This window comes from Galeopterus variegatus, unplaced genomic scaffold (assembly GCF_000696425.1).
Source record: "Galeopterus variegatus unplaced genomic scaffold, G_variegatus-3.0.2 Scaffold7941, whole genome shotgun sequence".
Taxonomy (NCBI): Eukaryota; Metazoa; Chordata; class Mammalia; order Dermoptera; family Cynocephalidae; genus Galeopterus; species Galeopterus variegatus.
In genome coordinates, this window is record NW_007734052.1 from 16,193 (window position 1) to 32,600 (window position 16,408).

A 16,408-nucleotide genomic window follows, 5' to 3' on the forward strand; every position below is an offset into this window, starting at 1 on the left:
AATTGTACTGAGGATATCACTTGTCATCTTCTTCCATAAGGCTACAGCTTCCATAGTTTAGGGGATGCAAGAATTATTATTCCCATTTGGTAAATAGAGAAAGGCATTTTGAGGGGAGAGGAGGGAACCAGACCAAGCTTCTCTCTCTTCAAATGCACATTTCACCCTCAGTAACATTTGAGAGTTGGCTGGGTGTGGGACAGCAGGGCAGCAGCAGGATCAAGCAAAGGCTGATCTGCATAAGAAATTCCCCACTTTCACCTCACCCTGCTTCCAAGAGCTGCCTGGCAGAAAAAATCCAAAGGAAGCAGTTCTGGCAAGTTCATTGCTATCACTGGAAATGTTTCTGGGAATGTGTAAGTTTCTCTTTCCTAGAATAGGAACCTTTCAAGGTAAGTCCCTCCCAGTAACTGGTGATGTGCACATTAGACTTTCATTGGTTGGTGTGTGTAGGGAGAATTGAGAAACAGGAGTGTAGAGGAAGGAGATTTATCCACCTAATTTTTTATTTCATTTATTGTCTACTATGAATTGGGCCCTGCAGCAGGTAGCAGATATAAAGCTTAATAAGATATACCACCTTCTTCTCGGGAGCTTGTGGTCTAGTGGAAGGACAAAAAAGGGGTAAGCTCATAAGCAGCATATGGAAAGGGCACTTTCTCCAGACGGAGGAAATAAGGGGGCTTCCTGGAAGCCCTGAACCCTGAGTTAGGTCTTAAAGAACTTGTAGGAAATCAGGGGAAGGTGGTGCAGGGAAGGGGCCAGAAAACACCATATGCAAAGGCACAAAGATGCTGGGGAGGGCAGGAACTTGTGGCTGGAGCCAAATGAAACTGGAAAGGGTGAGACAGATGGGATGGAAACCCTTGTGTGCTCTGAAAAGGATCTGCGCAGAAAGGGATGAAGAGCACTTGAAGGATTTCACAGAAATGACTTCATCCTATGTGCCTTCTAGAAAGAAAAATGACTTCATGAAGAATGGCTGGAAGAAGGGAACCAGTGGTGGAAAAACCATTCTCTTCTCTGGAGAAGATAATGAATTCAGAGTTATTTGGAGCTAGAAGCAACAGTTTTGCTTAACCTGATTATGGATTAGAGATTGTATGAGTCCGTTTCCGTTTCCATTGCTTATAACAAAATACATAGAACTGGGTAATTTATAAAGACAACAAAATTTATTGCTCAGTTTCTGAGGCTAAGAAGTCCAAAGTCCAGGGAACACATCTGGTGAGGGTCTTGGTGGTGGCAACAGTGACCCAGGGGTCTCACATTGCAAGATGGTGGAAGCAGAGAGAGCAGAGAAAGAGACAGACGACTCTTCTTTCAAAGCCCTTAGAACCACCTCATCCACCATTTTTAATCCATTCACTACTGCAGGGTCCTATAATCCAATCACCTCTTCAAGGCCCCACCTTTCAATTACCATAACAGGATTCCCACCCTCTTAACAGTGGGAGCCAAGTTTCTAATACATAAAACGTGGGGGATACAATTCAAGCTTCAATGAGTTTTGGGAGGACATAATTCAATCCACTACAGAGATTACAGACACAAGATACAACATAATTCATTGGTTCAGAGTGTGAACTTTGGGGTCAGGCCTGTATTCACACTGCAGCTCCACCACTGTGTAACCTTGGGAAAGTCATTTCATCTCTTCAAGCCTGTTTCCACATCTGTAAATGAGGATAATAACTAACCTCATAGGGTTGGGGATAGGATTAAAAATGATAATATGTAAGTCATTTAGCATAGTTCCTACTCATATTAAAATTTATAAATGGTAGCTTATTATCAATGTTATTAACACTGTTAATTAGGGAACCGTGCTCTGTCCCTAGCTTCCCCAAAATAACACACCGGTGGCAACAGGGAAGGACACAGAAAGGCAACCTCATGAACACTTATGTTTGTTAATTTGTACCTCGAAGAACAGATAAAGGACTGACAGGATAGCTAGCAAAGCGGTAACCATGGATTTCTCTGAGAAGTGAAACATTGGGTAGTTTTACTTTTCTTCTTTGTACTTTTCTATATTGTCTAAATATTCTATATTAATGTGTACTGTTTATATAATAAGAAAAAGTATTTTAAAAAATATTTATTATGCCACAATACACTACATGGCACAGGCAATGCTCTTTTCACCAAGGAATTAAGGTTCCCAGACACAGACAGCACCCACCCCACCCACCACTCCCACCCCTCCAAAAGCAAACATGGTCCAAATCTCCATCCTGCCTCCAGCTCCAGGAACAACTACACAGGGGCAAAGCCCCAAAGAAACTCAGAGCAGGAGCTACTCTGTGTCATGGAGAGGAGATGGCCCTGAGAAGGGCCCAGTGTCCCTGTCCTTAGGCCTCCAGCTGCTGCTGCACCAGGCGGGAATAGAGGTCCTGCCCCTCCATGAGCTGGGCGTGCTCCCGCAGCTCTCCCTGATCCAGCACGAGGATCTGGTCCGCGCTCTGAACCGTCTGCAGCCTGTGAGCGATCACTAGCACTGTTCGGTCCCCACGGGATTTCCAGACTTGCAGCTGAAGGGATAGGATCACAATGTCTCAGAAAGATAACAATCGGATGGACACCACATCCTAACCAGGCACCATCCCTGGTGATGTAGGGTAAAGAGGCGTGAAGCATGAGACGGTAGGAAAGGGCTGCACCGCCCTCCTCTCAGCTGCACTGCTGCAGCCAGAGGATGGGAAAGGGAGCTGTGGGGGAAGCTGGATGTATTCTCCGTTTCATTCCCCAACCCTAAGAAGGCACAGACTCTCTCCATGCCATTTGTCCTCCCCCTACCCAGTTCTGCACAGGCTGATCCTTCAAACACGACCCCTCAGGTCCCACTGACCCCTGCCCCTATCACCCCACTACTCACAGCCTGCTCACACTGGACATCCAGCGCGCTGGTGGCCTCGTCCAGGATGAGGACCTGTGGGTCCCGCACAAGGGCCCGGGCAATGGCCAGACGTTGTTTCTGTCCCACAGCCAACTGGCTGCCTTTCTCCCCTACATCTGAGTAAATCAGAGAAATTCCTTTCCTCAGACACAAGTGATCACAACACACTCTCCCAGGACGAGGGACAAGTGCACCATGGGTTATTTCCACTAGGACCAGTTAGCAGGTAGGGCTGCCTGATGGGAGGAGTGTCATGGAGGTGGGGACCTAATGGGGCTGCCATGTGAAGGGCGTTACTCTCTGGGAACAGCGATCCTGAGCAAGACAGAGAGGCTGAAGAGTTCCTGGTGTTGGGGAAGGAGGGGCAGTGGGCATAGAGGAGAGGACAGGGAAATAGCAAACACTGAGTTACAGGGACACAGCCCTCACCCTCCTGAATAGCTCCATTTTCTCTTTTGACTAAGGGGCAGGCTTCAGTATGCAGAAGATACCTGTGTGTATTCCATGCTCCATTTCACTTATGAAGTCATCCGCGTGGGCGGCCTGGATGGCAGCCATCACCTTATCGTCCCCGCAGCTTTGCAGCCCATAAGCAACGTTCTCCTTCACAGAACCCGAGAACAGCACAGGCTCCTGCCCAACCAAAGCCACCTGTGCAGAGAGGTTGGTGGCAGAGGAGTGTGTGTAAACCCTCACGGCAGGGACCCTCCTTTCCTCCTCACCTACCTCCCTCAGAATGGACCCCTGGTGTTTATTCCTGCAGATCTCCCCTCCTCTCCTATCCCCATCCCTCTTCTCCCTCCCACCCACCTGGCTGTGCAGATAGCGGTGCTCATAGTGTGAGACTGGCTCCCCATCCAGCAGCACCTGCCCCCCAGTGGGCTGGTACAGATTCTGCAGCAGGGCAGCCACTGTGCTCTTCCCAGACCCATTGGGTCCCACCAGCGCCGTCACCTGACCAGGACGTAGGGTGAATGTCAGCCCCTAGAAAATCAGGGAAGAGTTAGGGGCCTGCCTCTTCTCCCTCAGGATCCCTCCCCTTCTCTTCCTAGCAGAGGCAAGATCAGTTTCAGAGTCAAATGATGTATAGGCCATAATGCCTGATCTTGCATATGCAGCAGAGAGCCAGGGGTCAGGTTCCCTCCCGGTCACCTCTTCCAGGCACCTTGAGCACAGGCTGGTCCGGGCGATTGGGGTATGCAAAGGAGACATCTTGGAATTCCACAAGCCCCTGCAGAGTGCGAGGGGCCAGTGTCCCCGGTGGGGGCAGATTTGGCTGTCGATCCAAGTAGCGGAAAACCTTCTCGGCAGCTCCCACATTGCTCAGCATATCTCCACACATGTAGACGAGGGTCTAGAAAACAGGAGTGGAAGGGTCAGCTAATCAAACACACCTCCCCAGAAACCTCCTTTCCAGCTCCTCACACACTCCCCCGCCAGACTCCACCCACAACCATGCTTCTTCTCCTCCTTATCCAAAAATATAATCTCTACCTTTAAATGTGCAATTTGGATGGAATTTTAAAGCGGCACCAATACCCCAGTTTTCCAATTTGCAATGTAAACGATGTAAGGTTCACATTCGTACCACACAGCATTACTTCTAGCCCCAGACTTTTTCAATTACTGTTTTGTATTAATTGTGCACAGTCTGTCTTGCTTTATTAGAGGGAATGCTTTAAAAAGAAGCATTATGCCTAACTCATCTCTGTAGCCACCAGAGACCTAGCACAGTCTCCACACATAAAGATGTTTAAAAAATGTCTAGCAAAATTATAAAATAAAGCTCAAGATGAAGTAACTGATCATTTTTGAAAGCCGGTAACAGAAAAAAGTAACTGCTCATTCTGCCTTTCCTAATCAAACCATACCACTGGGTAACCAAACAGTAAATGAGGGAAAGTTGCCCTTGATAGATTGTATTCCAGCTAATAAATGAAAAAATGATAGAGTAACCCTAACAATTTAATGGATCTAGGCATTGAGCCTCAATGGCTGATGCTGCCATAAAGAGAGAACCACACACTGTGGCTTCCTGGAGGAAAAACACACCACTACATAGGAAATAACTCTTGTCAAAAAAAGAGCAAAACCTGAATCTCACAAGCTTCTAGATTTATCAACCAATTGACAGGAAATACAGAGGCAGTGGAACATATTAAAATAATGCCACAGGGATTCAATCAACAAAATCCAGACCATAAGAAACTGTGTGGGACAAGCTACCTATTTCTTCAACAAATAAACTGCAAGGGAGAAAAGACAGATGGATAGATGGATGGATAGACAGATATAAAAAAAGAGAGAGAGAGACTTAAAAGACATATCAACCAATCACAATATTTGGGCCTTATCTGAATCCTGATTCGAGCAAACTATAAAATGTATGTGTGTACACATACAGTCCTCATAACAATATTTCGATCAACAATGGACCACGTACACAACCGTGATCCCAGGAGATTACAACAGAGCTGAAAAATTGCTATCGCCAACGTTGTAGCACAACACATTACTAATGTGCTTGTGGCGACAGTATAAACAAACATTCTGTACTACCAGTCTCATAAAAGTACATAAAATTATGTACAGTACATAAGACTTGATAATGATAATAAATGACTGTTACCGGTTCTTGTATTTACTATACTATATTTTTTATCATTATTTTAGAGCATACTGTTTCTACTTATTTTTTAAAAAGTTCACTGTAAAACAGCCTCAGGCAGGTCCTTCAGGAGGTATTCCAGAAGAAGGCACTGTTGTTAGAAGAGATGTCAGCTCCATGTGTGTTATTGCCCCTGAGGACCTCCCAGTGGGACAAGACGTGCAGGTGGAAGATGGTCCTGACTCTGTGTAGGCCTGGGCTCACGTGTGTGTTTGTGTCTTAGTTTTTAACAAAAAAGCTTAAAAGTAAAAAATAAAAATAAAAAAATGTAAAAATAGAAAAAAGCTTATAGAATAAGGATATAAAGAAGGAAAATATTTTTGTACAGCTGTACAATGTGTGTTTTAAGCTAAGTGTTATTACAAAAGGATCAAAAGTTAAAAAAAATTAAAGTTTATAGAGTAAAACAGTCACAGTAAGCTAAAGTTCACTGATTATTGAAGAATATTTTTAATAAATGTAGTATAGGCTAAGTGTATACTGGTTATAAAGTCCACACTAGTACACAGAGTGCCCTAGGCCTTCACACTCACTCACTGCTCACTCACGGACTCACCTAGAGCACCGTCCAGTCCTGCAAGCTCCGTGTGTGGTAAGTGCCCTATACAGGTGTGCTTTTTCATCTTCTCTACCATATTTCTACCGTACCTTTCCTATGTTTAGATAAATAAACCCTTACCATTGTGTTACAACTGTCCACGGCATTCAGGACAGTAAGGTGCTGTACAGGTTTGTAGCCTAGGACAAACAGGCTACACCATATAGCCTGGGTGTAGCAGGCTATACCATCTAGTTCTATGTGAGTGCACTCTATGATGTTCACATAGCAATGAAACTGCCTGATGACACATTTCTCAGAACATATCCCCATCAATAAGCGACACATGACTGCATATATAACATGTATAAGACAAGTGGAAATTTGACTAATTACTTGATTAATTTTAAGAATTATTGTTAATTTTTCAGGTGTGATCATGGCTTTGTGGTTAAATACAGTATTTTTTAAGATGTTTATATTTTACAGGTACATACTGAAATATATACAGGTAAAACTATATGATATCTTGGATCTGCTTCAAAATAACATGGGTTGGGGGGAGGTGGGTGGGGATACAGGTCCAACAAGATTGGCCATGAGTTGGTCATTGTTAAAGCAGGTGATGGGTTCATGTGGGTTCGTTATGTATTATTTTGTCATTCTTTTTGCACATTTGAAATTCTTCATAACAAAATGAGTTAGGTTTTGTTTTGTTTTGTATTTTTAAGAGGAACGAGGACCAGAAGACCAGACAGAAAAACAGACAGCCTGTTGGCTCCTCACTCACATGCACATGGTGCCCCACGTCCTCCTGGTAGAGCAGGAAGGAGAGCAGCCCGCCCCGGGTGAGCTCCCCAGCCAGGATCTGCTGCAGCCCGCAGCTCAGCATCAGCACCTGCACTCCCAAGTGCAGCAGCTGGGAGGGAGAAGAAAGCGATGAGGCTGAGAACATCTGCCCATTCCTCCTCCCTCCCTGCCCCTCAGAGATTGAGCTACAGGGGGCACCAGAACCAGCTGTAGGTCCCCATCCCTTTCCTTCCCCTTCCCTGGGCCACTCAGTCATCTCACCCTCCGTAACAGCAGGTACAGGGCTCGTTCCAGGTCTCGTCGCCACCACAGCTGCCGGCATCGTTCAAGGGCCTCCTTATAGCGACAGACTTCATGCTCCTCAGCCCCAAAACTGCGCACAGTCTGCAGCCCTCCAACTGCCTCCCGCACCACCTGCCCTGCCCTGGCCACCGCATCCTGGATCTCCTGAAGCACTGCCTGGAAAAGTGGGACAGAGGATGTAGGGGCTCAAGCACAGAGGACAGCAGGCCCCATGCCTTGTCCCAGCCCTTGGGATGCTCCCCAATCCACCTACAAATACCAGACTGTTCTTCCCTCTCCCCTACTTGTCTTCCAGAAAGAATAATAAGAGTGAATTCGGGAGGGAACAAGATATTAATGAGCTCTCAGTGTTAGGTAGTGTAGAAGATACATAATATTTTTTTTTAAACTTTCACTTGAGGCAATTCTTCCTCCCCCAGTGTCTGAATGAGGAAGGAGGAGCCACAGCTTGTTAAGAAAGGTGGAGATGTAATTCAAAATGGATCAAAGACCTACATGTAGAGCTAAAACCATAAAACTCTTAGGAAAACATAGAAGAAAAGCTTTGTAACACTAGATTTGGCTAGGATTTCTTAAACATGACACCAAAAGCATAGGCAACAAAATAGATAAATCAGACTTCATTAAAATTAAAAACTTCTATGCTCAAAGAACTCATCAACCTAGTGAAATGGCAACCACGAAAGGCAAGAAAATATTTGCAAATCACATATCAGATAAGGGATTAAAGACTAGAATATACTAAAAACTCCTACAATTCGGGCCGGCCCGGTGGCGCACTGGAGAGTGCGCCACTTGGGAGCGCAGTGGCGCTCCCGCCGAGGGTTCGGATCCCATGTGGAGACCAGTTCCCGCTCACTGGCTAAGCGTGGCGGGCGCAACACCGAGGGTTGCGATCCCGTTGCCGGTCCCCGGTGCGGGCGCAACACCGAGGGTTGCAATCCCGTTACCGGTCAGTAAAAAAGACAAAAAGGAAAAAAAAAAAAAAAACTCCTACAACTCAACAACAAAAACACAACTAAAAAATGGGCAAATGACTTGAATAGACATTCCTCCGAAGAAGATATAAAAATAGCCAATAAGCACGTAAAAAGATGCTCAACATTACTAATCACTAAGAAAATGCAAATTAAAACCATAATGAGATACCACATCACAAGCATTAGGATGGCTATTATAAAAAGAAAAAAAAAAGAAAGACAACAGAAAATAGTAAGTGTTGGCAAGGATTTGGACGATTTGGAACCCTTGTGCACTGCCAGTGGGAATGTAAAATGGTGCAGCCACTATGGAAAAAAGCATGGCAGGTACTCAAAAAATTAAAAATAGATTTACCATATGATTCAGCAATTGGATATATACCCAAAAAATTGAAAGCAGGGTCTTGAAAAGATAGTTGTACACCCATGTTCACAGCAGCATTATTCACAACAGCCAAAAGGTGGAAACAACTCAAATGTCCATCAACAGACGACTAGATGAGCAGTATGTGGCATATATATATATATATATATATATATATATATATATATGAGGGTACTTCAAAAAGTTCATGGAAAGATTCATATTATCTTTTAATTCTATTTTTCCACAAACTTTTTGAAGTATCCTCATACATACAATAGAATATTACCCCGTGTTAAAAAGAAAGGAAATTCTTTAATTTTTTTTCCCTACAAGATGACCAGTAAGGGGATCTTAACCCTTGACCTGGTGTTGTCAGCACCACGCTCTCCCAATGAGCCACAGGTGGTCCCAAAAGGAAGGAAATTCTGACGTACACTACAACACAGATGAACTGTGAGGACGGTATGTTAAGTGAAATAATCCAGTCACAGAAAGACAAATATTGTATGAATCTACTTATGTGTGGGACCTAGAGTCATCAAATTCATAGACAGAAAGTAGAATGGTGGTTGCCAGGGGCTGGGGGGTGGGAGTAATGAGAGTTACTGTTTAATGGATAAAATGAAAGTTTCACTTTAGGAAGATGAAGAAAAGCTCTGAAGATGGATGGTGGTGATGGTTGCACAACAATGTGAATGTACTTAATGCCACTGAACTGTACACTTAAAATGGTAAAGTTTATGTTACGTATGTTTTACCACAATAAGAGAGAAAGAGAGAAGGTGGAGCCGGCATTCAGACTCAGGACTTCCCGACTGCACGTCCTACTTACCACCCTCCATCCAAATTCCTTCTGCTAATTTTAAAAGAGAAAATTCTACCTAAAACCCTCTAATATATAATTTTTAATGTTTTGTGGAGAGGGTACATACAGACACCTTTGAGTAGCTGACGAAAAGTTATTGTCACCCCAGAAAAATGCTCCCTCTCCTCCCACTCTGCCCCTCCATCTCTCTCTCTCTTACTCTCAAACTCAAACACACACACACACACACACACACACACACACACTATTTTTGCTTACAGTCCCAGAGGGTCATAGACCTTCTAAAGCCTGTAAGAACTTCCTCTCTGAGGGCTGAAAAGAAAAAAAATCTCTTTAGGAGATTCTCTAGCTATGAATGTGGAATCCTCCTCCCCTGTAAGACTAACCACTGCTCCCCCCTAACATCCACATGTACCTGATGGCGGGCACTGTACACCTTCTCAGCTGCTATTGTCAGGGGCACGTCGAGCAAAGAGAAAAGGGTGAGCCGAGGTGACACACTGAGCATGAAGCCGTACAGCCCCACCACCTTCACCAGGCTTCGCAAGAGGACGTTGGCATTCAGAGGAAGCCAGTTGCTCATCAGGGTGGTGTCCGAGTTCAGCCGCGAGTTCAGCTCCCCTGAGAAGGACAGAGCAGGTGAGGAAGTCACACATACTGCAGAACCCCCAGAAACTCCCTCCTGACCATCCCCTCTGACACAGCCCCCTCCTCTAAACACCCTCCCTCACTAGCAGAGAGACTGGGTGGAGGCTCCATCTCTACGCTGTCCCAAAAGAGAGAACAGCAGCTCCAGACCCTGGCACACAGATGAAGGCAGGAGAGGCTGTGGGCAGAGGTTGACTGACGGGCAAGCAATGTCCCAGGGAATCCCAGACCTGGACTCCAGGCCCCACCTGTCTTAGTCTCCTGGAAGAAACCAAGGTCCTGGCGGAGCAGGGAGGAGAAAAGCTGCTCCCGGATCCTCAAGTTGATTCTGGACATGGTGAAGGTGAAGGTGCCCCCCCTGCAGCCTGCAGACAGTGAGCTGCGGGGTAGAGAAAAGACAGCAGAGGATGAAGGGGAGAGAGAGATGCAGAGAAGAGAGCCAGAATGAAAAGAAATACAGTCGGGCAAAACATACCGTGAGAGGCAAAAGAGAAAGAAATGAGAGAGACAGAGAGAAGAGGCACAGGAACAAACAGAGGAAGAAGAAAGGGGAGACGTGGTGAGGTAGATGTGGGAACAAAATCATAACATGTGCACAAATTCATGAGTATTTGTATAGTTCACTTTGTGCTGGACACATGCGAAGAATACAAGTGAAGATATTGTGACAAGAAATGGCCCAGTGCTTGCTTCTAAACTGGCCTCCCTCAGTGGTGTCCCTCCAGGCTTCTCCTGTCTTGATCTCTTTCCTCCCCTGCCCCCAAAGTCCCTCTCCAAGGTCACAGACACTTTATTATGGGAACTGCAGTGAACTCTCTGCTCTCTCATTCTCCAGAGCCCTAGAGTTATGCTGTCCTCATCTTTCATCCTTCAAGTTGGACAATTCCTCATAGACTAACCACATTTTTATGATAAAAGTTAAATAAAAAACATAAAAGCATGAAAGCAGGTGTTTTACAAAATATATGTTCCTAATATGAATTTAGTTACCATAGTGAAGAGGCTGTTGGGAGAGTCAGACATAAAATAGTGAGGGTTTGGACTTTGGTGACTGCAGTGAGAAAGGAGAGAAAGGAGCCATAGGAGAAACAACTTGAAAGTAGAAAATGTCCCAAGTGGTGTTTGAATAGAGGAAGACATCTGTGACACCAGTGCTTGGAGCCCAGGATACCGAAGGTTTCACAAATGGGAGCTGGCTGTCCAATGGGAATGTCAAGGAGGCAACTGGGCTTACAAGACCAAATCTCAGCATGGAAATACGGATCTGGGAGTCACCTGCAGAGATGAACTGAGTTAGCCTGACAGGAAAAATGTTTTTAAAGCTCAAAGAACTGAGTCATAAGGAAACTCCATATTTAAGGGTCCAGAGGAGGAAAGTTCTCCAAAGGAGGCAGGGTAGATTGGGAAGTAGAAAAGGAGTTCATAAAAGCTAACTGCAGAAAGAGATCGAGGGCCGGCCCAGTGGCGCACTGGATAAGTGCGCCGCTTGGGAAGCGCGGCGGCGCTCCCGCCCGAGGGTTCGGATCCCACATACAGACCGGTTCCCGCTCACTGGCTGAGCGAGGCGCGGGAGCAACACCGAGGGCTGCGATCCCGTTGCCGGTCCCCGGTCCGGTACGGGGGCAACACTGAGGGTTGCGATCCATTGCCGGACATGGAAAAAAGACAAAAGACAAAAAAAAAAAAAAAGAAAGAGATCGATAATAAGAGATTATACCGTGCCAAATGCTATAGAAAAGCCAAACAGAATTGATTAGGGGGGAAAAAAAGGCAGTGGATTGGTCAATAAGTCCGCTTTTGAGTAGTTTCAGCAGAAAGTAGCAAGTATGGAATGAAAGCATAATGAAGGAGTGGTGTTGAGGGTGTCCTACATGAAGTATGACCTTAGAAAAGGAGCAGTATCAAGCTGGGCTGGGATGGGGGAGCATCTTTTAAAATTTTGCACCTTAAGTGTCCACTCACCTTGTCCTAGTCCCAGCCCTACCAAGCAGTTTGTTTGTTCTGAGATGCAGGCTCCTGAGCATGTCTAAAAAGACAGGAGAAAGCAAGTGAAGAGCAAAAGAGTCAAGATGCTGAAAGGAAAGATGATAAGCCTCAGGGTAAGATCTTCAGGGACAGGAAGACGAGTTAGGAAAGGAGGGCCCAGAGGGGGAAGCAGGCCACCTCGACAAGAGGATAACCCTGGAAAGGTGCTTTGCAGACAGGCTTAGGGGTGGGAGTAGGAGGCAACTGAGAGGCATTCCATTTGACACACAAACTCCTTTGTACTACATTCACTGGTATGCGTATCTACCATAACAATGTAAAATTTGAAGATGTTGATAAATGTGAATGAAGGAAAAAAGTGAATGTATGGATGAAACATAACGGTGAATAAATAAATACATGCACAGGATGGGATTGGGGATGCACCTTTTAGTTTAAATATTTTGTGCTTTGTGCACGAAAGGGTCTGAAAATTGAGTTAGAAAAGTGAAGGACCCTGTAAAGATCTGGGGCTAGCAATGGACCCAAGAGCCCATCACCTACCTCCCAATGGAGAAGAGGCACATGAAAAAGATGGCACTGGCAAAGGCCTCGGGGTCAAAATCACCTCCTAGGATGTCAATCACGCGACCAGAATAGTGAGGGATTAAAGTCTCCCCTGAAAGAGGAAGGGAGGATAACAGATCAGTGTGCTGGTGCCAAGGCCCCTTTCCCACCTCCAAGTCACGATGTCCTCTCCTGACTTACCCAAAACAGCAACAACAAGGAAGAAGAAGGCAGCGGCGAGGAAAGGCAGGTCTGGCCTGGAGAGCTTCAGCAGCCTCCACATCAAGGCTCTGTTGTTCTGCGGGCCCTGATCCCCCTCCTGGGCTCCTGGAAGGCTCAGCACAGCCCAGACTGCCCAGCTTAGCCCTGCAGCCCCATACCCCACCAGCAGCCAGCTCCAAGAGGCTGAAGCCACTCTGACTGAGGAAGCGCTCAAGGGCCCCCTCAAGACCAGGGCTCTCAGGGAGAGATACAGGGGGGTCGCCAGGCAGAGCAGGGGCAGCAGTGTCCCCTCAAATCCCAGCAGCCCTCCCAGCTTCAGCAGCCCCCACAGCCCTCCAAGTCGCAGGGTCCCTTCCAGCCACACTCCTGAAAGCCCTTGGGGAAGCAGAGCCCCCACAGTCCCCTGAAGCAGCCAGAGTAAGGCGACGTCCACCAGAAGCAGGGGGGCCCAGGGTCTCGGGTCAGGGAACCGCATGGCGCTACCTGGGTAGGAAGAGAAGGAGAAAAATGACGGAGGTGGAGCCCCAGTCCTTGTTCCTGTGCTCCTACCGCCACTCCGCCCAACCTGCCCACCGGCTTCTCGTTTGATCTAATCCTATCCTGAAAGATCCCCCGGGTGCCCCGTGCATCAGTACCTCCCTCCGGCGACGGACGGCATTTCGCCCGTCCGGAGGAGCTGGGGGCCTGACCACCATGAGACTCATTCTTAAAAAAAAAAATTTTAAAAAACCCCTGACCTTCCCCACCCCCGTTTCCCCACCCCCGCTGCCGGCGCGGAGCTCCAGCGAGCCAGGCGGTCGCAGCTCCGCTCCCAGGCACTCCCGGGGTCCGGAGGGACGAGAGGCGGGGGCGTGGGGCGGGCTGCGCTGCGTCCCTGCCCGCCTCCCGGTTTCTGTCGGCGCCCACTCACCGGCGGCGGCGGCACCGCAGCTCCACAGGGCTTTCTGCAGCTCCCGAGTCCGCTCGCTCGCTCTCGACCTCGCTTCCCACTGCGGTCGGCTAGCGACGCTGTCCGAGGGCGGCGCCCGGGCTGCGCGGCTTTCGCTTTCGCTTCGGCAGCCCGGCCCGTCAGGCCGTCACGCTGGGCTGGGCGGCCGGGGGTGGGGCGCACCCCGGTCCCCAGCTGCGGCTCGCGCGCTCCCCAGGCTGACATGAATCTCCCCGCCTTAGCTATAGTTGCTCTATCATATAAAACTGCAAAAAAATTTCAATTGTCATTAAGTAAAATACAGCTGTTTCAAGGATTGGGCTGCTTTGTAATAGGAGAACCACTGGATTTTCTCAAAGTTACTACCTCAAGCTCTGAACCTATTTTAAGTGCTTTCTTCCTCTTCCCTCCTCCCCCCCCCACCCCTCCGCAAGCTCCAGTTTTAGGGTCTTGAGCTGGAAACATGCAGGGCCTCTCCTCAATAGAAGAATCCAGCCACTCTCCCCAGTCCAAAGGAGGTCTCCACTTACAGATTTTGAATTTAGGAGGCCCTGACCCTTTATCTTCATCTGTCCTCGGCAGAGCACCTTGAGCAGGGACTATGTTCAGATGCCTCCAGGTTTGTACTCCAAATTATGCTGGGAGCACCTTCAGCATATGAGGGAAGTGCCAGATACTGGACTTTGTTTCTTGGTCCATTTTAACACGGATTAGGACAGTAATCAGGTTTCCTATGAGTCCTGTCCAACCTTGAGCTTACCTACGGAACATGCAGATTTGTTTATTCCAGAAATTACTCTCCAGGTTGAAACTACCTCTCAAACTAAAAAAAAAAAAAAAGATAAAAAACCTAAAGAGAGGATCACTTGGATTCCAAACCACCCTTTTGAAATGTTATTGGTGTGACTACCAGTGAATCACTTCAGTTTTAAAATATGTTGCGGGAGGGGGGGGGGCGTGGATTTAAACTAGGGGATTACTATAATTTCTCCAACTGTATCCATTCTGGTATTTTAATGACACATCGTGAACCCCTAATGTCTGTCTTTATTTTCAATATCTCCAAAGTGTTATTTAGGGTAAATGGTATGATGTTTACACTTATCAAACACCTGTGAGGTGGAAGCTTTTTTATCCCACTCTACAAAATCAAAAGCAGTTGTTCTAGGTGCCCTACTCCCAGTCACCCAAACCATTAGCAGTGAACCACACAGGAGTCTCCAGGTTGTGTCCCTTGTGGGACCCTAACCTAAATGAAATTGCAAATAACTGTCTAAAAACAATAATCAGCCTTTCTGAGGTCCTGGAGAGATGAGTGTGAACAGAAAACCCAGGAAGAAACATTTAGTGAAGCCCCATTTCTTAGGTAGGAGTTTGAGTCCCTTCTCCAAGGAAAGCTTCTCTTTATTTCCACCCCCGCCCAACAACCACAGCCCCAACCCCACTCAGCCACAAGACAAAGGCATTTATAACCGTTTTTCCTTTATTGTGATTAGTGGGGCACCCAGGAGGTTAAAATAGAGAACACATAAAGGGATGGACTCCACCCTCCCCCACTGGCCACTGAGCCTTTTCTCTCTTTCCGGCTCAGTTTAGGCCTCTCCTTCTCCTGGGGCTTAAGCTGGCCCAGGTCCCTGAGTCCCCAGAGGAGGCCTGCCCAGCCGCCATCACCGTTACTCATGGGCTTCCTGGTACTGGTGCAGCAGGTCGCTGACATCTGTACTTTCCACTTTCACCCAACCATCTTCCTTCATGTGGTACACTGGGCAAATGAGAAAAGAGCACAGAGTGACCTTTCGCTTCAACAAGTTACTGTTAATGGTGTTAAGGGGAGGTGGCAACTCAAACATGCTCCAAACCCTTATTAGAAGGACTTTAGGGCCCCTCTTCTGACTCTGAAAACCCCCTCCCTGACACTTTGCCTCCTCTGAGTTTCCCGATTTTAAATCCCCCTTCCCCCAGGCATGGTGGTGGGAGCACAGGTCTCTTACTATTGACAACACCTCCAGAATAGCTGTCTCTGTGGGTGGCATGAGCAATAGCCCTGCGGCCAAGGTCATAGGCCTCTTCAAGGCTAAGATTGGGCCGATAGCCACTGTCCATGACCCCGTAGGCATAAGTTTTCCCACTACCAGTGGAGAACATATTTCCTGAGAGCCGAGTCCCATCTTCATTCACATAGTAGAGTCCGGGACCCTACAAGATGAGAGAAGGTTCCAGGTTGCAATTGGAGAGGGAGCTGTTGGTAACATAGAGGTTCAAGTGGGAGTCATAAAAAGTGACAAAAGAATGAATATTACCACAGGAACATTTGAATTAGGACATAAAATCATAGAATTTTAGAAATAAAAAAGGAAAAGCAAACTTGAATGAGCTATTTTAACAAAAGGGATATGCAATGGTCCTAGAAACAGCCCATTTAGAACTGGAACAGTTCTACAACAAAGCATCCTGTATGCCACGGATCTTGCAGGGGAGTGTGCAATGGGGAGACAGATCTCTCATCCATGATGGGAGAGATGGAGAACAGAGAGCACCCACCTTCTTGTCCCAGCCACAGATCATACTGCCCATGGAAAGGCCCATGCCCCGGTACTGGCACATCATGTTGGCGAGCAGTTTGGAGGCTGCTGACACCGAGATACGCTCCCTGTTCCGCAGATAGTACAGCCTGGGGGGGGGGGGGG

The 16,408-nt window shown here is 47.1% G+C and overlaps 2 protein-coding genes across 2 annotated transcripts in view; both read right to left on the reverse strand.

Moving 5' to 3' along the window:
- Positions 1-2,089: 2,089 nt before the first annotated feature.
- On the reverse strand, positions 2,090-13,268 carry TAP2 (transporter 2, ATP-binding cassette, sub-family B (MDR/TAP)). The gene is made up of 11 exons (XM_008592454.1): positions 12,773-13,268; positions 12,569-12,683; positions 10,288-10,418; positions 9,807-10,012; positions 7,177-7,374; positions 6,896-7,024; positions 4,065-4,253; positions 3,710-3,883; positions 3,391-3,550; positions 2,879-3,015; positions 2,090-2,534 (listed from the first exon to the last, which is right to left on the reverse strand). Exons 1-11 carry the CDS (start codon positions 13,266-13,268, stop codon positions 2,355-2,357), a joined length of 2,115 nt encoding a protein of 704 aa, XP_008590676.1. The 3' UTR covers positions 2,090-2,354.
- Positions 13,269-15,186: 1,918 nt separating this feature from the next.
- The window catches only part of PSMB8 (proteasome (prosome, macropain) subunit, beta type, 8), a 3,254-nt gene continuing 2,032 nt past the window's right edge, over positions 15,187-16,408 (reverse strand). The window contains exons 4-6 of the mRNA XM_008592455.1: positions 16,263-16,392; positions 15,713-15,917; positions 15,187-15,483 (exon numbers count right to left, since the gene is read on the reverse strand). Coding sequence (XP_008590677.1) covers positions 15,395-15,483; positions 15,713-15,917; positions 16,263-16,392 — 424 coding nt within the window. The 3' untranslated portion in view covers positions 15,187-15,394. The remainder of the gene's footprint in view (positions 15,484-15,712; positions 15,918-16,262; positions 16,393-16,408) is intronic.

Bases quoted from the DNA above. Each gene is read 5' to 3' on its own strand.
- TAP2 (XM_008592454.1), bottom strand. From the start codon at position 13,268: ATGCGGTTCCCTGACCCGAGACCCTGGGCCCCCCTGCTTCTGGTGGAC. The intron at 12,684-12,772 runs GTAAGTCAGGAG...TTCCTCTTTCAG, and splicing joins CCTTGTTGTTGCTGTTTTGG to GGGAGACTTTAATCCCTCAC. The intron at 10,419-12,568 runs GTAGGTGATGGG...TCTACCCCGCAG, and splicing joins TGCCTCTTCTCCATTGGGAG to CTCACTGTCTGCAGGCTGCA.